This window comes from Panthera uncia, chromosome A2 (genome assembly GCF_023721935.1).
Source record: "Panthera uncia isolate 11264 chromosome A2, Puncia_PCG_1.0, whole genome shotgun sequence".
Lineage (NCBI taxonomy): Eukaryota > Metazoa > Chordata > Mammalia > Carnivora > Felidae > Panthera > Panthera uncia.
The window spans coordinates 156,618,756-156,638,673 of record NC_064816.1 but is presented as its reverse complement, the minus strand read 5'-3'; the positions used below and the strand labels follow the sequence as shown (position 1 = coordinate 156,638,673).

The window sequence follows — 19,918 nt, the reverse complement described above, 5'->3', positions numbered from 1 at the left end:
GGTGGGCGCGCAGGGCCGCGCGGCTGGGGCAGCTCTGGCCGCAGCTGGGGCAGCGCGCCGCCTGGGCGCCGGGCAGGTGCGTGCGCTGGTGCTTGAGCAGGTGCTGCTTCTGGCGGAAGCTGCGGCCGCAGTGCAGGCAGGGGTGCGGCCGCTCGCCGGTGTGGTTGCGCAGGTGCCGCGTCAGGTTGGGCTTCTGGCTGAAGCGGCGGCCGCACTCGGGGCACGGGTAGGGCCGCTCGCCCGTGTGGATGCGCTGGTGGATGTTCAGGGACGACCACCACGTGAAGCTCTTGCCGCACTCGTTGCAGATGAACTGGCGCTGCTCGCCCGGCCCCGCGGCGGCGACTGCGGCCCGGGCCCCCGCCTGGCGCCACCAGCCCTGGCAGAGCCCCAGCCAGGCCCACTCGGGGCGGCCCCGCGGCGGCCCGGGCCGCAGGCGACAGCCCCTGCGGGCGGCGGCGGCGTCCCGCAGCAACTCCTGCAGCCCCGCGCGGGCGCCCAGGCGGTCCCGGGCGTGCGCGCGCTGGTGGATGCGGAGGCCCACCTGGTGGCGGAAGCAGCGCGCGCACTCGGGGCACGAGTGGGTGGCGGGCCGCGCGTGGGTCTTCTGGTGCTTGAGCAGGTGCTGCTTCTGGCTAAAGCGCCTCGCGCACTCGGGGCAGCAGAAGGGCCGCTCGCCCGTGTGGTGGCGCTGGTGGCGCGCCAGGTTGGGCTTCTGGCTGAAGCTCTTGCCGCACTTGCCGCACAGGTACGGCTTCTCCCCGGTGTGGGTGCGCTGGTGGATCTTCAGGGACGACCACCAGCTGAACCTCTTCCCGCAGTCCAGGCACACGAAGTGACCCTCGCCGGCAGAGAGAGCCCGGCCCGCCAGCCCCCCGGCCTGCTCAGGGGGAGGGGCCCATCTTGGACCCCCAGGCTCCTCCTGTCCCCCCAGGGCCCGAGGCTTCCCCACGGTCTGGCATGGCGGGAGGCCCCGATGCTGCTGGAAAATGTTTTCCTTATCCTTCTCGGAGAGCACGGCCTGCGGCATCAGCGTCTGCAGCAGCCACTCGGGCTTCTCTTGCTTGATCTTCATCACCGGCCCATCTCCTGCCGGGGACAGAGAGTGGATGCGGAGGGTCACTCACTGCTCGTGGGGTGGAAGGAAAGAAGTGCCAGGAAGGCAGAGCAAAGGCAACGGGGCAGGAAGGAGGAGTGCAGAAGGCAGCTTTTAGGAGGAAGTAAGAGGGTATAAAGAAGAGAGCAGGGACGGTAGAAAGGCAGTAAGATAAAGGCAGGTCGGGGTGCCGGGAAGGGCAAAGAAGAAAAGGACAAGAAAGGAAGAGAGGCTGATGCCCCGCCTTCTCTGCCCTGAGGCCCTGAGATGCAGGGAAGGTTAAAGAAACCAAGCCAATGACCCCTCCCACCAAGCAGAAAACGGCCAAGCTTCCAAAGCATCTCATTCTTTTTTTTTTTAATGTTTATTTTTATTCTGAGAAAGACAGAGACAGAGAGAGTGCAAACAGGGGAGGGGCAGTGAGAGGGGGAGAGAGAGAATCCCAGGCAGGCTCTGCACTGTCGCTGTCAGCCCAGAGCCCAGTGTGGGGCTCAGTCTCACGAACCATGAGATCATGACCCGAGCTGAAATCAAGAGTCGGACCCTCAACCGACCCAGCCACCGGCATCTCATTCTTTTTCTAAGAGGATCCATGTGCCGGGAGCTTGCAAAGTGAGCGCACGCCCGGCCCCTCAGTGTTTGGGGGGCCTAAGCTCCACTCCACTGCCAGGCTCTCCAAGGCAGCCGCCCCGGTGCCTGAGCACCTCACCTTCTTGGACCTTGGCTGTTCGGGAACTTCACCCTGTCTCCAACAGAACAAGAACAAGAAAGTAGGCCAGAAAGGTCTAAGCACCCAGAATAGGTGCTGCACCATCCTGACTAAACCCAGGCTGCTTTACTCCCCACGCAGCGCCATGAGCTCAGGTCTACAGGGTGTGTGTTTCCCTGCTCGTGGACATAAGCCGTGATGGAAAAGGTCTGCTACAGACACTAAATACAGACTGTGTGATTCCACTTAGATGGAATTCAAGAGCTGGCAAAACTAATCAGTGAGTTAGAAGTCAGGGTAACGGCCCGCCTATGGACAGTGTTGTGACTGGAAGGGGGCCTGAGGGGCCTTCCGGTGTCCTGGCAACGTTCTCTTTGTCAATCTGGGAGCTGGCTTCATGAACATGTTCACTTTCTAAGAATTTATAGAACTTGTGATCTGTGCCTTGTTCTGTGTTATACCTCAACAAAAAGTTTACATTCAATAAAAAGCAGGTGAAACTGGGGCGCCTGGGTGGCTCAGTTGGTGAAGCGTCCAACTTTCACTCAGGTCATGATCTCTCAGTTCGTGAGTTCGAGCCCCACATCGGGCTCTCTGCTGTCAGCACAGAGCCGGCTTCAGATCCTTGTCCCCCTCTCTCTCTGCCCCTGTCTCTCTCTTTCTCTCTCTCTAAAATAAATAAACTGAAAAAAAAAAAGTAGATGAAATAAAACAATTGTGAACAAAAAAAAGAGAAACTCTAAATAAGTTCCAATATAAAAAAAAAAAAACAATAAAGTAAACCCAAGGAAGTAGGAAGAAGGGATTAATAAAGATAAAAGCAGAGATTATAGGATAAAGGGAACATAGAGATATAAAAAGGAGTCTAAAAATCCTAATGCATAAATGTTGTATCAATTTGAAAAATCTATATAAAAAGGATGATTTTGTGAGACGATATCAATTAACAAAACTAACTCAAGAGGAACTAAAAAAAAAAAGAAAATGCTAAAAGATACAAAAAGGACAGCTAACGTTCTAACTCGAAAATGGGTAACAGTCCTCTTAATTATAAAAACAGGTTCTACTAAAACTTCCAGGGAAGGTTTATCCGCAGCATGCATAAACTGTGACAGTGACTAGGAAGGGGAGGGAGCCCCCAGGCTAGCATGGTCCAGTGTCTATAAGACGAGGGCAGAGCAGGCAGGAAACTATAGGTTTAGCATTTGAAAGTAGACACCAAAAACAAACAAGCAAAAATACTAGCAAAGCAAGTTGAGCTGGGATCTTCCCCAGGAAAGCAAAGACGGTTCAACATAGTTCATGACATTGACATTTTAAACGTGAAGAACTTTCTACAATCTCAATACATAAAAAATGTCCTATGATAAAATTCAACATCATTTCTGGAGGGAGAGAAGGAAGAAGGGCTGGAGGGAGGAGGCTCTTAGCAAACTAGGAATATGAGGAAACTTCCTTAGGTTGACAAAGAAGCTGCACTGGAGGCTGCAGCAAATGTTATAACCAAAGGCAAGAGATCAGAAACCCATTCAAGTGACGAACAAGGTGATGCTCACCGTCACTGCCACTCTTCAACATTGTCCTTGCGGAACTAGCCAAAGCATAAGGGGAAAAAGAAAAACATATATAAATATTGGAAAGGAAAAGCGTCATTGGCTGATAATTATTCACCTAGGAGGTGCAAAAGAATCTGACAAAATATTAGAAATAACAGGGTCAGCAAGATTGCCAGATACAAAAACATACAAAAATTCCTTTTTAAAAACGGCAATAAAAGCTATGAAATAACTGGGAATATACCTGATACACATGCAAAGCTTATATAAAGGAGGGGTGCCTGGGCGGCTCAGTCGGTTAAGCGTCCAAGTCTTGATTTCGGCTCAGGTCATGATCTCATGGTTCGTGAGTTCGAGCCCCACGTTGGGTTCTGCACTGACGACTCTCTTGGGAAGCCGCCTGCTTGGGGTTCTCTCTCTCCCATCTCTCTCTGCCCCTACCCCGCTTGCGCACGCACACACATTCTCTCAAAAAAATAAACTTAAAACAACCCTTATATAAAGGAAACTATTAAACGTTATTGGAGGGATAAAGAAAAGGTAACGAAAAGGACAGAAACATCATACTCCTAGACGAAGAGGAAGGAAGCTCTTCACTCCAAAACATGTTTAAATTCGGTGTCATCCTGGTGAAGCAAATTACAAAATTTCTGATGTGCATAAATCATCCAGGAGACAATAAAATGAGCCAGGAAGAATCTGGCTTCTGCACCACTGAAAGCTAAAATACTACCCCTGCATACCTATTCGAACGGCCCAAATCCAGAACACCGCCAACACCGAATGCGGGCCAGGATGTGGAGCCGCGGGAACTGTCACCCGCTGCGGGAGGCAATGCAGAATGGTGCAGCCACTTTGGAAGACAGTTTGGCGGAAGGAGACCTACGCTCACCACACGGTACAGCAACCGCTCCCCCAGGTCTACACCCAAAGGAGGTGAAAACCTCTGTCCACACAGAAACTTGCACCGAGATGTGGATCGCACAGGCAAACCGCACAGGACAAGTGCACGCGTGCGTGTGCCGGGGGCATGAACTGATTCAGACCTTTTGGAGAACAATTGGGCAACGCTTATTACAATTATAAATGTATCTGACCTTCCACTTCCTCCACCCAACAGTTTCTACTCTGGGTGTTCGTCCTAATGAATGCTTCCATGTGAGCGGACAGAGGAATGTCTGAAAATATTCACTGCAGCGCTATTCGTAACCAGTACCGATTCCCCATCAATAATACTGAAACAAAATTATCACTCCCTTCACAGTATGGAATAGTATGCAGCAATTTAAAAGAATACAAAGGCAGGGGCGCCCAGGGGGGCTCAGTCAGTTAAAGGTCAGGGTCTTGACTTCACCTTAGGTCATGATCTCAGGGTTCTTGAGTTCAAGTCCCCCGTTAGGCTCTGTGCTGCCAGCCCGGAGCCTGCGTGGGATTCTCTCTCCCTGTCTCTCTGCCCCTCCCCTGCTGGTGCGTGCTCTCTCTCTCTCTCTTAAAATAAATACATAAACTTTGAAAGAATAAAAAAATAAAATAAAAGAATACAAAAGAGCAGTATAGGGTGGCATAAAGATTTCTGAAACACTTTAAGGAAAAAACAAAAAACACAGATCGCAAAATGGTATCGTCTGACCCAGTTTATGAAAAATAAAACTATGGACGTACATATGCACAGTCCAGGATGATTCACGACAGTGGTCACCCTGTAGACAATGTGGACAATATAAAGGCTAGACAGAAGAGGTCAAAGGGGACCCTTGCTTTTCCTGCATTGTTCGATTTCTTTTTTGTTTATTCATTTATTTTGAGAGAGAGAGACAGAGAGAGAGAGCACATGTGCACCAGCAGGCGAGGGTCGGAGACAGACAGAGACAGAGAGACAATTCCAAGCAGGCTCTGCAAGGTCAGCACAGAGCCAGACACAGGGCTCCATGCCACCAACGGTGAGATCACGACCTGAGCTGAAACCAAGAGTCAGATGCTCAACCGACTGGGCCACCCAGGCACTCCTCTGCACTGTTTGAATTTTTATGAGGATACTCAATATAATTTCAAACCTTTAAAACATTTTAAGAAATAAAAAGAAAACCTCCCCTAGAATCTGGCAGCCTTTGGTTCTCGGGCCAGAGAGTTCCGCCCTGCTCCACAGCCTTGCTGCCCGTCACAAGGACTCGAAAGAGGATATGGTGACCGTGGGGATGAACGTGGGAGTCACAGAAAGTACCTGTGAGGGGCCAGTTTTCCTCCTGGCAAAATGACCTTGTGAGGCCTCCGCAGGTGCTCAGTTCTGAGAAATCATAATTTGAAAATGAAAGTGGTAACTTCAATCGCACATTGGCAGGAAGTGAATACCCAATTGTAAGAAGTTCACTTGATTATAAGAGGGTTTCCTTGGATGCACTGAAGTGTCGGGCGGCTGAAGTATTTTACGGGGCGGCTAGGGGTCCAAATTGGGTGGGTAGTGAATCCAAAATATACTCACGTGACAGGGTCCCAATTAATGCCCCAGAGCCCCACAAAAGCCACTGCCTTACTCTCATTAAACCTGACCTTGACGTTCATCATGGTGCCTGATGGCTGGGAAGGTTCACCCTCTCCAGCCAAAAAGAAGACCCCGGTCTGAGAGCCCAGAGAACGTTCCTGGCCACAGCTGCGGGGCCCAAGGAAGACACAAATGCCCGGGTTGTGCATGTGTCGACCCCGTGAAGTGCATGCACTGGGACTTCTCCCTCGGGGCTCAGGTATTAATGTAAGGAAGACAGGCCTTGGCCTCTACCTGTGGAAGGATCCCTAAAACAAAGGTTCTGCTCCTCAGTTATCATAAAGAGGTTAATTTTTTTTTAATTCTAAGCAGTTCAGATAAAATAAAAAGGTGCTCTATGGGGAGCTCTTACTCCCCAGAGTTTCTGGGGTAATGAAAATGTTCTGGAGACGGACGGTGGGAGATGCTCGCACAACATTGTGAATGGACTTAATACCACTGCACCCACTGTACGCTTAAAAATAGTGAAAATGGTGACTTTCACGTTACGTATATTTCACCACGATACAATAAATAGAACTTAAAAGATGCTTAAAAGAGGTAAGCTCTTGGGGCACAGGGGTGGCCCAGTCGGTTGAGCATCCAACTCTCGATTTGGGCTCAGGTCACAATCTCACTGTCGTGAGGTCGAGACCTGCATCGGGCTCCATGGTTAGTGGAGATTCTCTCTCCCTTTCTCTCTCTCTCTCTCCTCCTCCTCCTCCTCCTCTGCCTGCTGTCTCTAGTTCAAAACAAAAACAAAAAAAAGTAAGCTCTTAATTATCTGGAAACTTTGGCCAGCCAGGAAGAGTCCTCCCTAAGCCTGGCCAGCAGGCAGCGGAAGCCTGTGGAAGGCCCAGAGCCGCAAGGATGTGGCTGCAGCCCAAGACGCCCCCCAGTCCCCTGGTGCCTCTGTCCTCAGGGGTCAAAGCCAGTGTTCTTCCGCCTCTTTCCTGAGACCCCAGGGTACCCCAGAAGCTGCCACAGGTTGGGGAGAGGGCCCTGGCAGACCCTACCTCTCATGCCTGAATTAGGATTCTCCTTACGAGTTTACCCGGGGAAAGGTTCCTTCTGCTAAAATGTTTGGAATCATGTCCTTGGTTTTCCTATAATTATGGTAATGTCAGCATCGCTCACACACACACACACACACACACACACACACATACACCCTGAGGACTCAGCCTTCAAAGTGACAGGGCAGCGGTGGGTGGCAATGCTCACCGAAGTCTGTGTCAGGACCCAGCCCCAGAATGTGTGGTGTCCATGCATCATACCAGCCCCTTGGAGCTGGAGGCTTCCTTCCTGTAGTACCCTACCGGCTGATTTCTGTCCCCATCTTAGGTTCATCGCGACGTTTATCCTGGGAGGGTTGGGGCTCTGGAGGGGAGGGGAGGTAAAGGAAACTGAGTCACTGAGCCTAGGGGCAGCATTCCTAGGAATGGGCCCTACCCTCCTCCCAGGACCAGAGCCATTCTGCAAAAGGGTGGCTATACTCTCCCCAGGGCCTGCGAGGAGGCTGGGGATTCTGGGGCGGGGGGGGGGGGGGGGGGGGGGGAGTCTTCCGCTGAAAGCACAGGACTTTCCACTCACAGGAGCACCTGCTTGAGAGACACCAAAACTGATGGCCTATTTCCTCCCATCGGACCGTGAACTCTGAGTGACCCCAGGAAGCCTTAATGGACCAAACTGCACTTGGTGATGGAAAACCAACAGGGATCGTCCCACCCGGAGTGCTGGTTTTCAGAGTTAGATCCGCACGCCCGCCGCGCACTCCCTGTGCCACACTTAGCAAGCACCTCGCTCACCCTCGGGCATGGCTTCCTACGCGGGTGTGCACACGTCCCCTTGCCTGGTGAGTCACAGCGGACTTTGTCATTGTATTAGCTCCATAGTCTGTCTTCTTTCCATTTTTTTTTTTTAATGTTTATTTATTTTTCAGAGAGAGAGGCAGAGAGGGGAGGAACAGAGGATCTGAAGCAGGCTACAAGCAGACAGCTGGATGCGGGGCTTGAACTCACAAACCAGGAGATGGTGACCCAAGCTGAAGTCGGACACTTAACCGACCGAGCCACCCAGACGCCCCTTCTTTCCATTCTTTGACATGACCTTCCACATCCTGGTCCCGCCATGCAGTTCTACAGGGAGGGCAGCACCACGCGCTCAGCGGCAGGGCAGGGGGGACGACCTGGAAGAGGAGGCCGCTGTTGGCTCCCACCCCTCCCTGTGCTCCCTTACCTGTGCTCGCACCAGCCAGGCCACCCTCCATCCGCGGAGGCCTCCGGGGCACCCGCTCTGCCGTCTGTGGGGGAGAAGGGGGCAAAGGAAGGACAGCTGGCCATCAGGACAAGGACCGAATGGGGCCCCCTGCCCTCCTGCCACCTCACAGAACATGTTCCCTCTTTATTAAGAGCTCCTCTGTCCATGACCTCAGTTGAAAGCGCAGGGCTTTTATAAGCTGCACACTTACCTGCTAGGCAGGAATTATTCTCATTTTATGAGGAGGAAACTGAGGCCAGGGAGGGCCACTGACATGCCCCGAGTCACAGGGGTGGCTGAACAGTGGCGCCGGTGAGGCCCCATGTCTTCTGACTCCCAGACCGGAGCCTCACGCCCACGGGCTCAATACTGGCAGGGGAGGGTGTGACAGACACCACCCCAGGAAACTCAGCTGAGTCCAGAGACCTTCCTGAGTGGCCGTGAAGACACCCTGGAAGGCAGAATTGGTCCTCCCAAATCACCGGCCCCTCTGCTGCCCCCTTCCACCCCTATTCCACCTGAAATCACACACAGGCCATACGGGGTGCTGGTTAGAGTTCACCAATCTGGGGCTCATCTCTTTTCCTTTAAGTTTATTTTGAGAGAGAGAGAGAGAGAGCGCGCGCGCACGCGCGCCAGTAGGGGAGAATCAGAGAGAGAGAGAGAGAGAGAGAGGGCAAGAGAGAATCCCAAGCAGGCTCCACGCTGTCAGCACGGAGCCCGACTTGGGGCTCAAACTCACAAACCGTGAGATCGTGACCTGAGCCTAAATCAAGAGTCGAAGGCTCAACGGGCTGAGCCAACCAGGCGCCCCTCCCCCGCCTTTTCTTTCTTTAATGCTCAAGGCTTTGGACACATCCTGACCGGCTCACTGTCAGGGACAGGTCACTCTGCTGGGGGGCCCCAGGCTTTACACCTCACATGCTGCCCGTCTGCCGGGGAGGCTCTACCCTGGAGCCCCGCGCCGCCTTTCAGGTCTCTGCCTAAATGTCTTCAGAGTGGTCTCCCCAGGCTACCGTGTACAAAGTCACAGCCCTAACGCCACTTCACGTTCCTCCGTGACTTTCCGCCACCTGACGTGGTATGTATGTGCCTGCGCTTCTCCAGGTCACAGTCAGAGCTTCCTTCCTGCGGCTCGGCCACCTCACGAAATGCCGTGTCCTGCTCTTCACCTGGGCCCTCGAGAAGCCCCATCCCAAAAGCGTCCCCCTCCCCTCTCCCAGGTCCCCTTCCAACAGCCACTCCCGGACATGGACCCAGGCTGGGAACCTGGGCCCTGCCCAGAGAGGTGGGGGCAGGGGCAAAGGGCAAAAATGAATTTAAAAAATAGGTAAATCGGGGCACCTGGGTGGCTCAGTCAGTTAAGCGTCTGACCCTCTCAGATCACGATCTCACGGTTCGTGGGTTTGAGCCCCGCATCGGGCTCTGTGCTGACAGCTCGGAGCCTGGAGCCTGTTTCAGATTCTGTGTGTGTGTGTGTGTGTGTCTCTCTCTGCCCCTCCCCCACTCATGCTCTGTCTCTCTGTCTCTCAAAAATGAATACACGTTAAAAAAAAAAAAACTTTTTTGGGGCGCCTGGGTGGCTCAGTCGGTTGAGCGTCCGACTTCAGCTCAGGTCACAATCTCGCGGTCCATGAGTTTGAGCCCCGCGTCGGGCTCTGGGCTGATGGCTCGGAGCCTGGAGCCTGCTTCCGATTCTGTGTCTCCCTCTCTCTCTGCCCCTCCCCTGTTCATGCTCTGTCTCTCTCTGTCTCAAAAATAAATAAACGTTAAAAAAAAAATTTTTTTTTAAAAACTTTTTTAAATAGGTAAATAATTTTCCCTGGGGCAAAAAGGGAAAGAGGCCCCTCCCTTTTCTTTTACAGCATTTACTTGAGAACAGTTGTCATTCTGAGTTTTTCTCTGCCCCTTAGAGATGCACGCAAATCTTTTTAAAAGCTACCACGAGCCTCTTGCCAGCTCTGCAGCCCAGGCCTCTTTCCCAAGGCCCTGAGAGCCACCTCTCTGATACCTAAACATCACGGGAGATGGTGACCCTGGGTCCCGCTGCCCACAGGAGGGAGGATGGGAGCCTGACTTCTGCGGTCGCCTGGCTCCAAGTTGCAAACCCACCTCCTGCCATAAAGATAGGAGCCGTGTATTTTTCCCTTGCATGAAGGCAATTAGCAAACACAGGTGGCTACCCCAATCACCAGGTAAATTCAGGATGAACTACGGGTGACAAATGGTACCATCGAGGAAGTGCTCTTGCCCGAAGACTAGTTACACTTTATCTTGAACGTGTGTGTGCACACACGTGCACGCACGCACCTGCTGGGCTGTGTAACAGGGTGAGATCTCTTTCTGTTTTCCTGATCTCTTAGCAGATTGCCTGTGATGTGCAGCTTTTTCTGGTTTAATGCTTATTCAATCGGAAAAAAAAAAAAAAACTGTTCTCTTTCTTTCCTCCTTTTGTGGGAGCTTTTCTGACTTGGCAGGAGATTTTGTTTTTAATTCTATTTCCCCAACAGGGGTCTGCCGTGCGCTCCTACTGTGGTTTCCTACAGACACTAAAACATGCTGGTGGTGCAGAGAAAAAGCGGGCGTCAAAGACGGGAGGAGAAGGCCCGCCGGGAGGACCCTGATGGATGCTGAGGCACCTGCCCTCACGCCCCCTCTTCCCTCCGGGGTTCCTGTGTGTGCCAGCCTTGGGGAAGCCTCTCACCCGCTGGAGATACAATGGCCCCCTAAAGAAATTCAGAGGGCTGACACCTCAGTTCGGGGAAAACTCAGAGGGGCCAGAGCCCCCGGGGCCACAATTCAAGGTGAGGACAGAGCTTAGGGCCCGGCTTCATTCACAAAAGCCATACACAACACCCTTGAGCCCGATTAGATCAGTGCTCCTTGATCCATTCTGTCTTCCAAGGAATATTAGGACCTAAAAATCACCTCAGGTGGCAGAAAGGCTTCAATTCTTGGTAGATAATTCACAGCGAGCCACAGAGCAGCCCCTCCCGTGTCCCAGGGTACTTCTTTCTGCCCCAGCCACACTAGGGCTCAGGGTGTGGTCCGAGTCAGCAGAGTGGGATCAGAGGGAAGGGGACCCGAGGAGACAGGGGACAGGGGAGACACAGAGGACAGCAACGGGGGGCAGGCCCCCAGGTATTGAGGGCCCATCTCCAACTGGGTGCTCAGGTGGGATGTGTCTGGAAAACGGGCCAACAGGTGTCCTGCAGGTAAAACCCTGAGGAGGCCAAAAGGTGGAAAGTCTCCGCGTGTGGCCACGTCTCTGCAGGTCTGTCTGCCAGGCCACCCTGAGCTGTGCCCTTTCTGCCTCCGCCCTGCTATACTGCTCTGCACGCCCCTTCCTACCCGCCACTCCCCCACCCTCCCTGACACACGGCTCACCTGACCTGGCCTGGAGTGCAGCCTGCCCAGAAAACAGAAGGAAACGAGGCTGACCCGCCACCCCCACACTGAGGGGTGCCCACACTGAGTCCCTGAAGGCTGCTCAGCCTGTCGTGCAGGGCCCTCACCCCAGTCTCCAAGGGCCTCCCCCCTCCCTGCTCAGCAAGTTCTGTGGATCTCGGGACAAACCCCTGGTCACCTCCCCCTTCCCAGCACCTGGCTCTGGGCCCGGCCCTCCCCACACTGGGTCAGGCTGCAGTTGGGATGACAGCCCCCCAAAGAGAGGCCTCCAGGGTTGGAGGGGGGGGCAGCTGCATGACAAGGCCAGACCACACAAAGCGGGGATTGTGCCCTGCAGCAGGTGGTGAGGTTTGGGGGCAGGGGACGGTAACAAAGGGGCTTTGCTCTCAGCAGAAACGTGGGGGCAGGGAGGGGAGCGGACAGCAGCTGGGGTGAAGAGAAAGGCCACAGATGCGAGGGGCAGCGCAGGGACATGGCCACGTCTCCCCGCATGCTCCCAACCTCAGCCCCTGGAGCTTTTTCCAGCAGCCAAGCACAGCCTTCTTCACAGATCAGGCCTCAGGCAGGAAGAACTGGATGGCACCTCCCGTGTCCTTTGTCACTGGTGGCGTGGGGATTGGCCACGTGCCAGGAGCGGAGGCTTGGAGGGGGTGGCATCTCCCCAAACCCTGGCCGAAGGCCCAGCTCCCAGGCCCTTCTCAGCCATGAGCTCCCCCCAGGGCCACACCCAGCTCCTCACCACCCACCACTGCTCCCCCAATAATCCCCGCCCCCCCGGAAACCGCTCTTCCCAAAGTGCCCCCTCCTCATCAAGCCGACCCCCTCTGCCACACCAGCAAGACTGCCATGCTTCCCGAATCCTCCGCTTCCATTAACCCCATCTTTCCCACCCCTCAGCTGGCCTGATCCCACCCGCTCCGCAGTGGATGGCCCACCCGCCCAGCCTCCCACCCTGGCCTCCACATGCTCTCATCCGCCTGGCCCGCTCCCAGCTTTATTTCCTCGGGTCCTGTTTCCCTGTGGGCAGGCACCACTTCTCATCTCCTTGCCCCGACCCACCGTGCTGGCTCACACAGGTCACATGCCCAGGGAACGGGACTCCAGACTGTGGCTCAGGACAGCATTTGCAAGGGGGTGGCCCGGCGGGCACAGGCTCCAGCCAGCCCCCACTCTGGGCAGATGCTCTCAGAATGTCCCCTGGGAACGGAGGTTCTGCCTCTCCTAACCTCGTTTATTGAGGGGAGTGCGGGACTTCCCTGAGATCTTGACATTGATCTGGCTGTGGAAAGAACGGGTGGTCAGCCAAGACTCCACTACGGCCAGGAAGACAGCCACTACCTACTGAGCACTTAGCCGGCGTCGCCCATTTCAGCCCTCACAACCAATTTCGGCTCAGGAGCCACGGCTCCGAGAAGTTAAGTCATTTGCTCAAGGTCACACAGTTAGTTAAGTACCAGAGCCAGAACCCAACTGGGGTCAGCCTGCCCCAGCCAGAGTTCTTTCTCCTGGACCACGCTGCCTCCTGGGAGAAAGTGCAGGACTTAACCAAACCTTAAACTTCCAATCCCTCGTTTTCAGGAGTCTGGCTTCTGTACCCACATGTGGTTATTCAGATTTACACAAATTCAAGTTTAAATTCAGTTTTTCAATCACACTGGCCACATTTCAAGTGCTCCAAGGCCTCATGGCGCTCGGGCTACCGTATGGACAGCGGAGGACATCCCCGTGTTCACAAAGCTCTGCTGGATGGCACTGCACTGGACTGTAAGCTCTGGGCTTGCCCTGCCCAGTCCCTGATATGCTCGACTTATAGGCACACCTCATTTCATTGCGCCGTTTTCTTACACTTCACTGATACTGCATTTTTTTTGTTTTTTTTTTTTTTACAAACCGAAGGTTTGCGGCCAATCTGCACTGAGCAAGTCTATTGGCACAACGTTTTGCAACAGTATTTGCTCACTTTGTGTCTCTGCGTCACATTTCGGTAATTCTTACAATATCTCAAGCGTTTCCATTATTGTTGTATTTTTTTATGGCAATCTGTGATCAGTGGTACAACCTGCTGAAAGCTCAGGTGATGGTTAGCATTTTTTAGCAATGAAGTTATTTTTTAATTAAGGCGTGTACATTGTTGTTTTAGACATAACATATATATAATGCTACTGCACAGGTAACAGACTACTATATAGTGTGAACATAACTTTGGTATGCACTGAGAAACCAAAAAATTCACTTGATCCGCTTTATCCCAGTATTTGCATTACTGCAGTGGTCTGGGAATGAACGTAATGTCTCCGAGGTATGCCTGTATACTGAATGAATGAATGAATGAATGAATGAGTGAATGGAGAAAACAAATGAAGGAGTGCAGAGAGGGCTCCTCTGGCCCCAGTCCTTGGTCACTAATGACCACGATCTCAGAACAAGTTGATGATGTTTTTCGCCTGGGAATCCAATTTCAGTCAATATCAGTAGATGTTTTCATCTACCATACGGCAATCACAGGCATCCGAGAAGAAGCTAATATAAACACTAAATGTACACACAAACACATCCAGAAACCACCGTATCTAACATCTAACACAGCTGTGCAAACAAAAGTCCAAAGATGCACAAATACAATACGGAGACTCTCATCCCTGAGATAACAGTTGCAAGACTATATGCAAAGTACGATGAAACTGAGGTGTTTAGAAACCCAGAGATACACCTGCAGACCCACAGAGACCAGCGTGCGCCAGGGCGAACCACATAAGCAGGGCACGGCGTGCTCGTGAAAGCGGAAATGTGGATCTTTGCAGGACACGAGTATCCTCGCACGTTCACGATCCTCCCAACTGCCCACTGCTCGAGAAAGGGATCTCAGGGAGACGGTAGCATGATGGGGGACCACCACCTGTTAGGTCACCTGCGCTGGGGGAAGGGACGGGATGAGGTCAGCCAGGCTGCCGCTGGCTGGGGAGAAGTCGGATCCACCCAGGAAGCCACAGATGGGAGCACTGAGGTCTGCTCAGCAAGCCCAGACCCTCCCAGGGCCAGTCCTACAGGGGGGTCTAGCCCAAGAGGAAGCAGCAAACCCTTCCCCTGCGACCCTGAGCCCCCCAGGGCTGGCCCCTCGGCCGGGTCTGCTCCCAAAGCCTGCCCCTCTTCTCAGGACCCGGTCTCTCACATCGGGCCCATGTCACGCCCAGACTGGGGATCAGGGCCCTGAGTCCTAAACCACCTGTCCTTGGTAAGCCACTTTGCCTCTCGGCCTCAGGTTCCTAAGGTGAAGGTGACTGACAGGCCTGCTCCCCAGGTTTGTCTCGAGCACCGAATGAGACAAAGCTGCAGGAACACTACATAAGCTTCCCGAAGCCTACACACCAGCGGTCTCTCTCTCTCTCTCTCTCTCTCTCTCTTCCATTCCCAGGGACTGAGAACAACCCACTCCCCACTCCCTCAGCCCTCTCCAAAAGGGCCACTGCCGCTCACTCTTCCTAAACCTTTACTCCTCCAGCTGCTTCAGAATCTTCAGAGGCCTCCGACGCCCACTCAGTCACCCCCAACCCTGCTCACCAGCGTGAGCCGGCCTGGCGGGAGGAAGAGGGTGTGCCCGGATTTTACTGTCGGGACTACCTCAAGGCCGCGCACAGCTCCATGTATGGCAGGTCACTGGACCCTCAGCGGCCCTGGGGGAGGAGAGGCTCCTGTGGGCGGGTGCGGGTGCCTAACAGGGTAGGGGCGGAGATGGCCCTGTGGGCAGTGGTAAGGAAGGCAGGGCTGGGAGCTGGGGTTGCTGAGAGCCAGGTAGGAGGACTGGACTAGAAGCCCTGGATGCTTCTGCTGGTTTGAGGCTCAAAGCTTCAGCTCTGTTGTGGGCAGGGTGTCGGTGGAGCCTGTCTCCCGGGACCTGTTCCAAAGCCACTGGGCCATCCCCCAAGGCCAGTCCTACAAATGCCACTCCTGTACAAGGCCCGCACCCTGGGGTCGTGTCCCAGCTGGCCTCTGGATAGTCAGCTCTCTCCAGGTTTCAGGCCCCTGGACACCAGACCTCCCACCTTCCTCTCATCCAGAGTTTATGACCAAGGAGGACACACAAAACAGTGGATTTAAAATCTTATCAGAAACACAGCCCAACGGCTCTCAGGGCCCCAGGACACCTGCTTCCTACCTTACATGGCCCCAGGGCCCATAGACAGACAAGCAGGCCCAGAGGTCCCTCAGACCAGGGAGGTGTCTCCTCCACCACCTAGAGGCCCACCTCCATCCCACACCCCCACGTTAGCATGCTCAACATCCTTCTGTGACTCCCACAGGACTCCCCAGCCCCTCCTGGGCCTCCACTCCGTCTTCCTCAGATCTCACTCAGCCCCGGGTGCGGTGTGGGTGTCCCACGCACCTTCTTCCAACCCCCGCCCCTTCTCCTGCTTCTACTCCAGCATCTTCAGACCTCAGTCTCCCAAACACAGGGTCCTCAGTCCTAGAAGAGGGGTCAGAGGTGGGGAGCAAGGGGAAAGGGCGGGCCACGATGCCACAGAAATTATTAAATGGTTATCTGGAAAACAAGAACACCTGTTCCTGTGTATAGAACTGCTGAATCAAGCAAGGAGGAAAAACAGTGTGAAAGGACTCTGAAGAACGTTCACAAAGTGCAAGACAAATTATTTTTAGGTCACTGCATTGCCTTCACCCCCTCCCTGCCTTCCACATTGTAAGAACTGCACCTGAGGGTTCCCTGGTAAGAACAGCCCCGTTTAGTGGCTTCAGGTTCCTTCCGGCAGCATTCCCAGGGAACCAGGTCCATAGACAGCCCAGGCAGCTGCCTTATCCTCTCATGCCTGTCCACCTCCCCAAGGTCCAGGATTTCACCCCAGGCCAGTGTCAGAGGGCCCTCCTTCCAGGACCTCTGCCCTCACCTGCCCAACATTGGCACCTTTGCAGGGACTGCCCCACCCCCACCTCCCTGCCCCCGTGCCTGTCCCTCACCTGTGGCATTCACAGCCCATCTCTGTTCACCCATCTCCCTTTAGAGGAGATCCTTCAGCCCCAAGTCCAAGACTCAGGAGGCTGCTAGAGCCTGGGGACCCCCGTCACCCGATCTGAAGGCAAGGGATGAAACTGACTGCTAACAACACTTTGAACAGATGCCACGATTCCATTTATAAACACCTTTCCGCACCCCCTGCTTCATTCAAAAGAGCTTGGAAAGGGCAAGGAGTGCCACCCCACTTGTCAGATGAAGAAAGCAAAGCCCTGAGGTGACATCCCTTGCCTCAAAGAGTTAGACCTAAGGTCTCCTTCTGCACACCCCAACCACACTCTTCCCTCCCAGCCACCCCTGCGCTAGGAAATCTTGGATTCCTCAGCTTAACCCTCACTAGGAGGCAAGTGCCTGGGTCAGACCACCTCCATGAAGTTCTGCACCTTGTCCCGGGTAGCCCTTGTCTCTCCAGTGGGGACAACGGGTCTTCATCAGGCCTCCCAACACCACAGCCACTTGTCACTACCACAAGGTGCAACTGTCCCAATGCATCGGTCACTAAGTTGTACTAATGCTATTTTTAGTGCCTGCAAGATCCTACTGCCCCACCTCAGTCAGGCCTCCCTTTTCTTGCCCGAAGACTGTAGCTTTATAGTTTTATAGCTTCTCTTGCCCCTCCAATCCATTCAGCACCCAGAACTCAAAAACTTTACCTAAAATTACAGTGAGGACAGGTTACTACTTTGCTTAAAATATTCCAGTGGGTCCCCACCACTTGCAGGTTCAGCTAAAAATGTCTTGGCAACACCATTTAGAGCCTGGCCTCTGCTCACCTCTCCTCACTGCCTCCCAGCTCCCTATTGTCCCAACATGTGACTCCCTGACCTTGTAGCATCTTGGCTCGCCCATGACCAGTCTTGGAACACTCTTGCCCAGCACTTCTCTGCCCAGCCTAGATCAGGGATCACATGGACTTAGAAGCCTTTCAGGGTATGCCACCCTCAGTTAGGGGCCCTTCTGTTTGACCTGTGCACCTGCCCAACCCAATATCATGTACATGGAATAATAATTCGTCTGGGGGCAACGGGGTGGCTCAGTCAGTTAAGCAACCGACTCTTGGTTTCAGCTCAGGTCATGATCTCACACTTCATGGGTTCTAGCCCTGAGTCGGGCTCCCGCTTGGGATTAATTCTCCCTCTCTCTCTCCCCCTCCCCTGCTCTCTCTCTCAAAATAAATAAACATTAAAAAGCATAATAATAATTCGTCTGTCTCCACAACAAGACTATAAAGATCTCATCATGGAGTATTTCTCTCTCCCCAACATCCAGCCCAAGGTCCCAAGTGTTGTAAACCATGAATGAAAATTCTAATAAAGAAACATTTACAATACAGAAATTTAAGTCCAAAACAGATTAGAAGCACTGAATCATGGAACTTTAGAGTTGAAAGGAGACTCTACCCTCTAATCTGTTCATTTTACAGATGAACAAGGACCCAAAAAGAACAGCTAATTAGTGGAGGCTGGACATCAGGCAGCCTCAAGCTCTTGGGCTCTGACCACACCCAACCCCAGGTCTGGCTGACCAGGACACACTCCAGGCTCCCTCCCACCCAGAGGACTGGAGGAGGCGGCATCTCTGTATCCATCCTCCACCTTTACAGGGGAAGAAGTCCCCAGCTCCTACCCCCACCCCCACTGAGGTCTTGACTCCGGTGCCCATTTTCCTGGAATGGAGCCTCCCCAACACACACACACACACACGCACACGCACACGCACACACACACACGCATACACACACACACACGCACGCACTCTGTGGTGCTTCCCTCTTATTGTTCGCACTCCCAGTGTTTACGCCCACTCATTTACTCATTTATTAAGCACCTACTCTGTGTCACTCTGCGGCGAGCACTGGGGTTCCTGCCCTCCAGAAGCTCGGTCTTTCGCACAGCTGACACAGCTCCCAAGCATCCGGGCAGCGCCTGGGCAGAACGCGCCCGGAGGGACTAGGGATCAGTCCCCCGCTCACCACCCTGTCCCTCCCGCTCTCACGGCACCCCCCTCCTGCTCTCTGCCCCGGCCTGCAGCCCCTCCCACGCACGACCCGGGCCCCTTTCCCCAGGGGCTGTGTGGGGGTGGGGAAAGTTCGGGGCCGCGGCGTCAGGGCCTCAGGGGACCCGAGACCCCCGAGGCCGCCTCCAGCCCGAGGCTGGGTGGTGGCAGCGCGGGAGGAGCGGGCCGGGCGCTGGCCCCACAACACGGTCCGTCCCTCCACACGCCCCTCCCGCCCGGATTCGGAGGGACTCGGAGGGAGGAGACGGGAATAAATACCTTGACTTTGTGGTTAAGGTTAACGGGAACTGCCACCCCGGGGCGACTTGGGCACTGGGCTCCCCGGCCCCGCCAGTCCCGGGACAGGCGGGGCGGGCACCTGCTCTTGATTGGTTAATGGGCCTGGCCATCCCCAGGGCCGTCCCCCCGCCTGATTGGCTGAGCGGCTCAGATGACCAGCTCCGCCCTATTGGAGAAGCCCGCGGGGCGGCCCCTTTGTTCTCCTGAGCCAATAGCCCGCGTGGGCGGGCTGACCTCGGTGCCCGCGGGGCCTCCCGGGGCCCCGCGCAGCGTTAACGCTTTGGCCGCCGGCTCCGGACTCGAGTCCAGGGCTCGGAAGGGAAGGCAACGGGGACGAGCCCGGGTGCTGATGACCCGGCGGCGCCGCGGCACCCTGGTGCTCCCCTCGCCGTGTTCTCCCTCCGGCTCCAGCCCCGCGGACGCGTTCTCAGATCGATCCGGTCGTTCCGCAACTATCCGTCCGACTCAGGGACGCGCCCGCACCGCTCTTGGTGCCGGGATCCGGGGGAACGAGACGTACAAACCCCACTCTGACGCTCCCACTCGAGTGTGCGTGTGACATGGTGGTGGCACTTGGCACTATGGTACACCAAGTCTTAGGGTGAGAAGCAGTACTTGTCTCGCGCGACCCGAGAGAAATCGCCCTCCGCACCCCGCGCGGTCCCAGGCACGTCGTGGGCGCGTGATGGACGATCCTGGGGTCTCTGCGAGAGCCGGAGACATCATTAAATCCAACCCCCTCTCTTTCTCGTCAAGAAACAGCGGTCTGAAGAGGTCACGTTCTTAGGTCGAGTGCCACTGCTGATTTTTAGAGGCAGGGTCCAGACGACCAAGGAGGATCTTCTGTTCCTGGGGATCTTCAGGAAAGAGAATTTTCATTTCTACCCACACTAATTGGAAGCCGAGGTTCCTTTATACCAGTGAGATTCCTGACAGTACTGCCTCAAGCCAGCTAGGTCAACTCCCACCGGCAGGATGCTCTCTGGAGCTGCCTAGAAACTGCCTTTAAGACACGAGGTTGTTAAAAAGATAAGCTGGCCGCTCTCTCTCCGAG

General features: G+C 54.5%; 1 protein-coding gene across 1 annotated transcript in view; it reads right to left on the bottom strand.

Annotated features, from left to right (window-relative positions):
• The window catches only part of ZNF775 (zinc finger protein 775), a 25,100-nt gene extending 6,062 nt beyond the window's left edge, over positions 1-19,038 (bottom strand). Inside the window, exons 1-3 of the mRNA XM_049642314.1 lie at positions 18,844-19,038; positions 8,118-8,181; positions 8-1,089 (exon numbers count right to left, since the gene is read on the bottom strand). Coding sequence (XP_049498271.1) covers positions 8-1,089; positions 8,118-8,148 — 1,113 coding nt within the window. The 5' untranslated portion in view covers positions 8,149-8,181; positions 18,844-19,038. The remainder of the gene's footprint in view (positions 1-7; positions 1,090-8,117; positions 8,182-18,843) is intronic.
• Between the last annotated feature and the right edge of the window lie 880 nt (positions 19,039-19,918).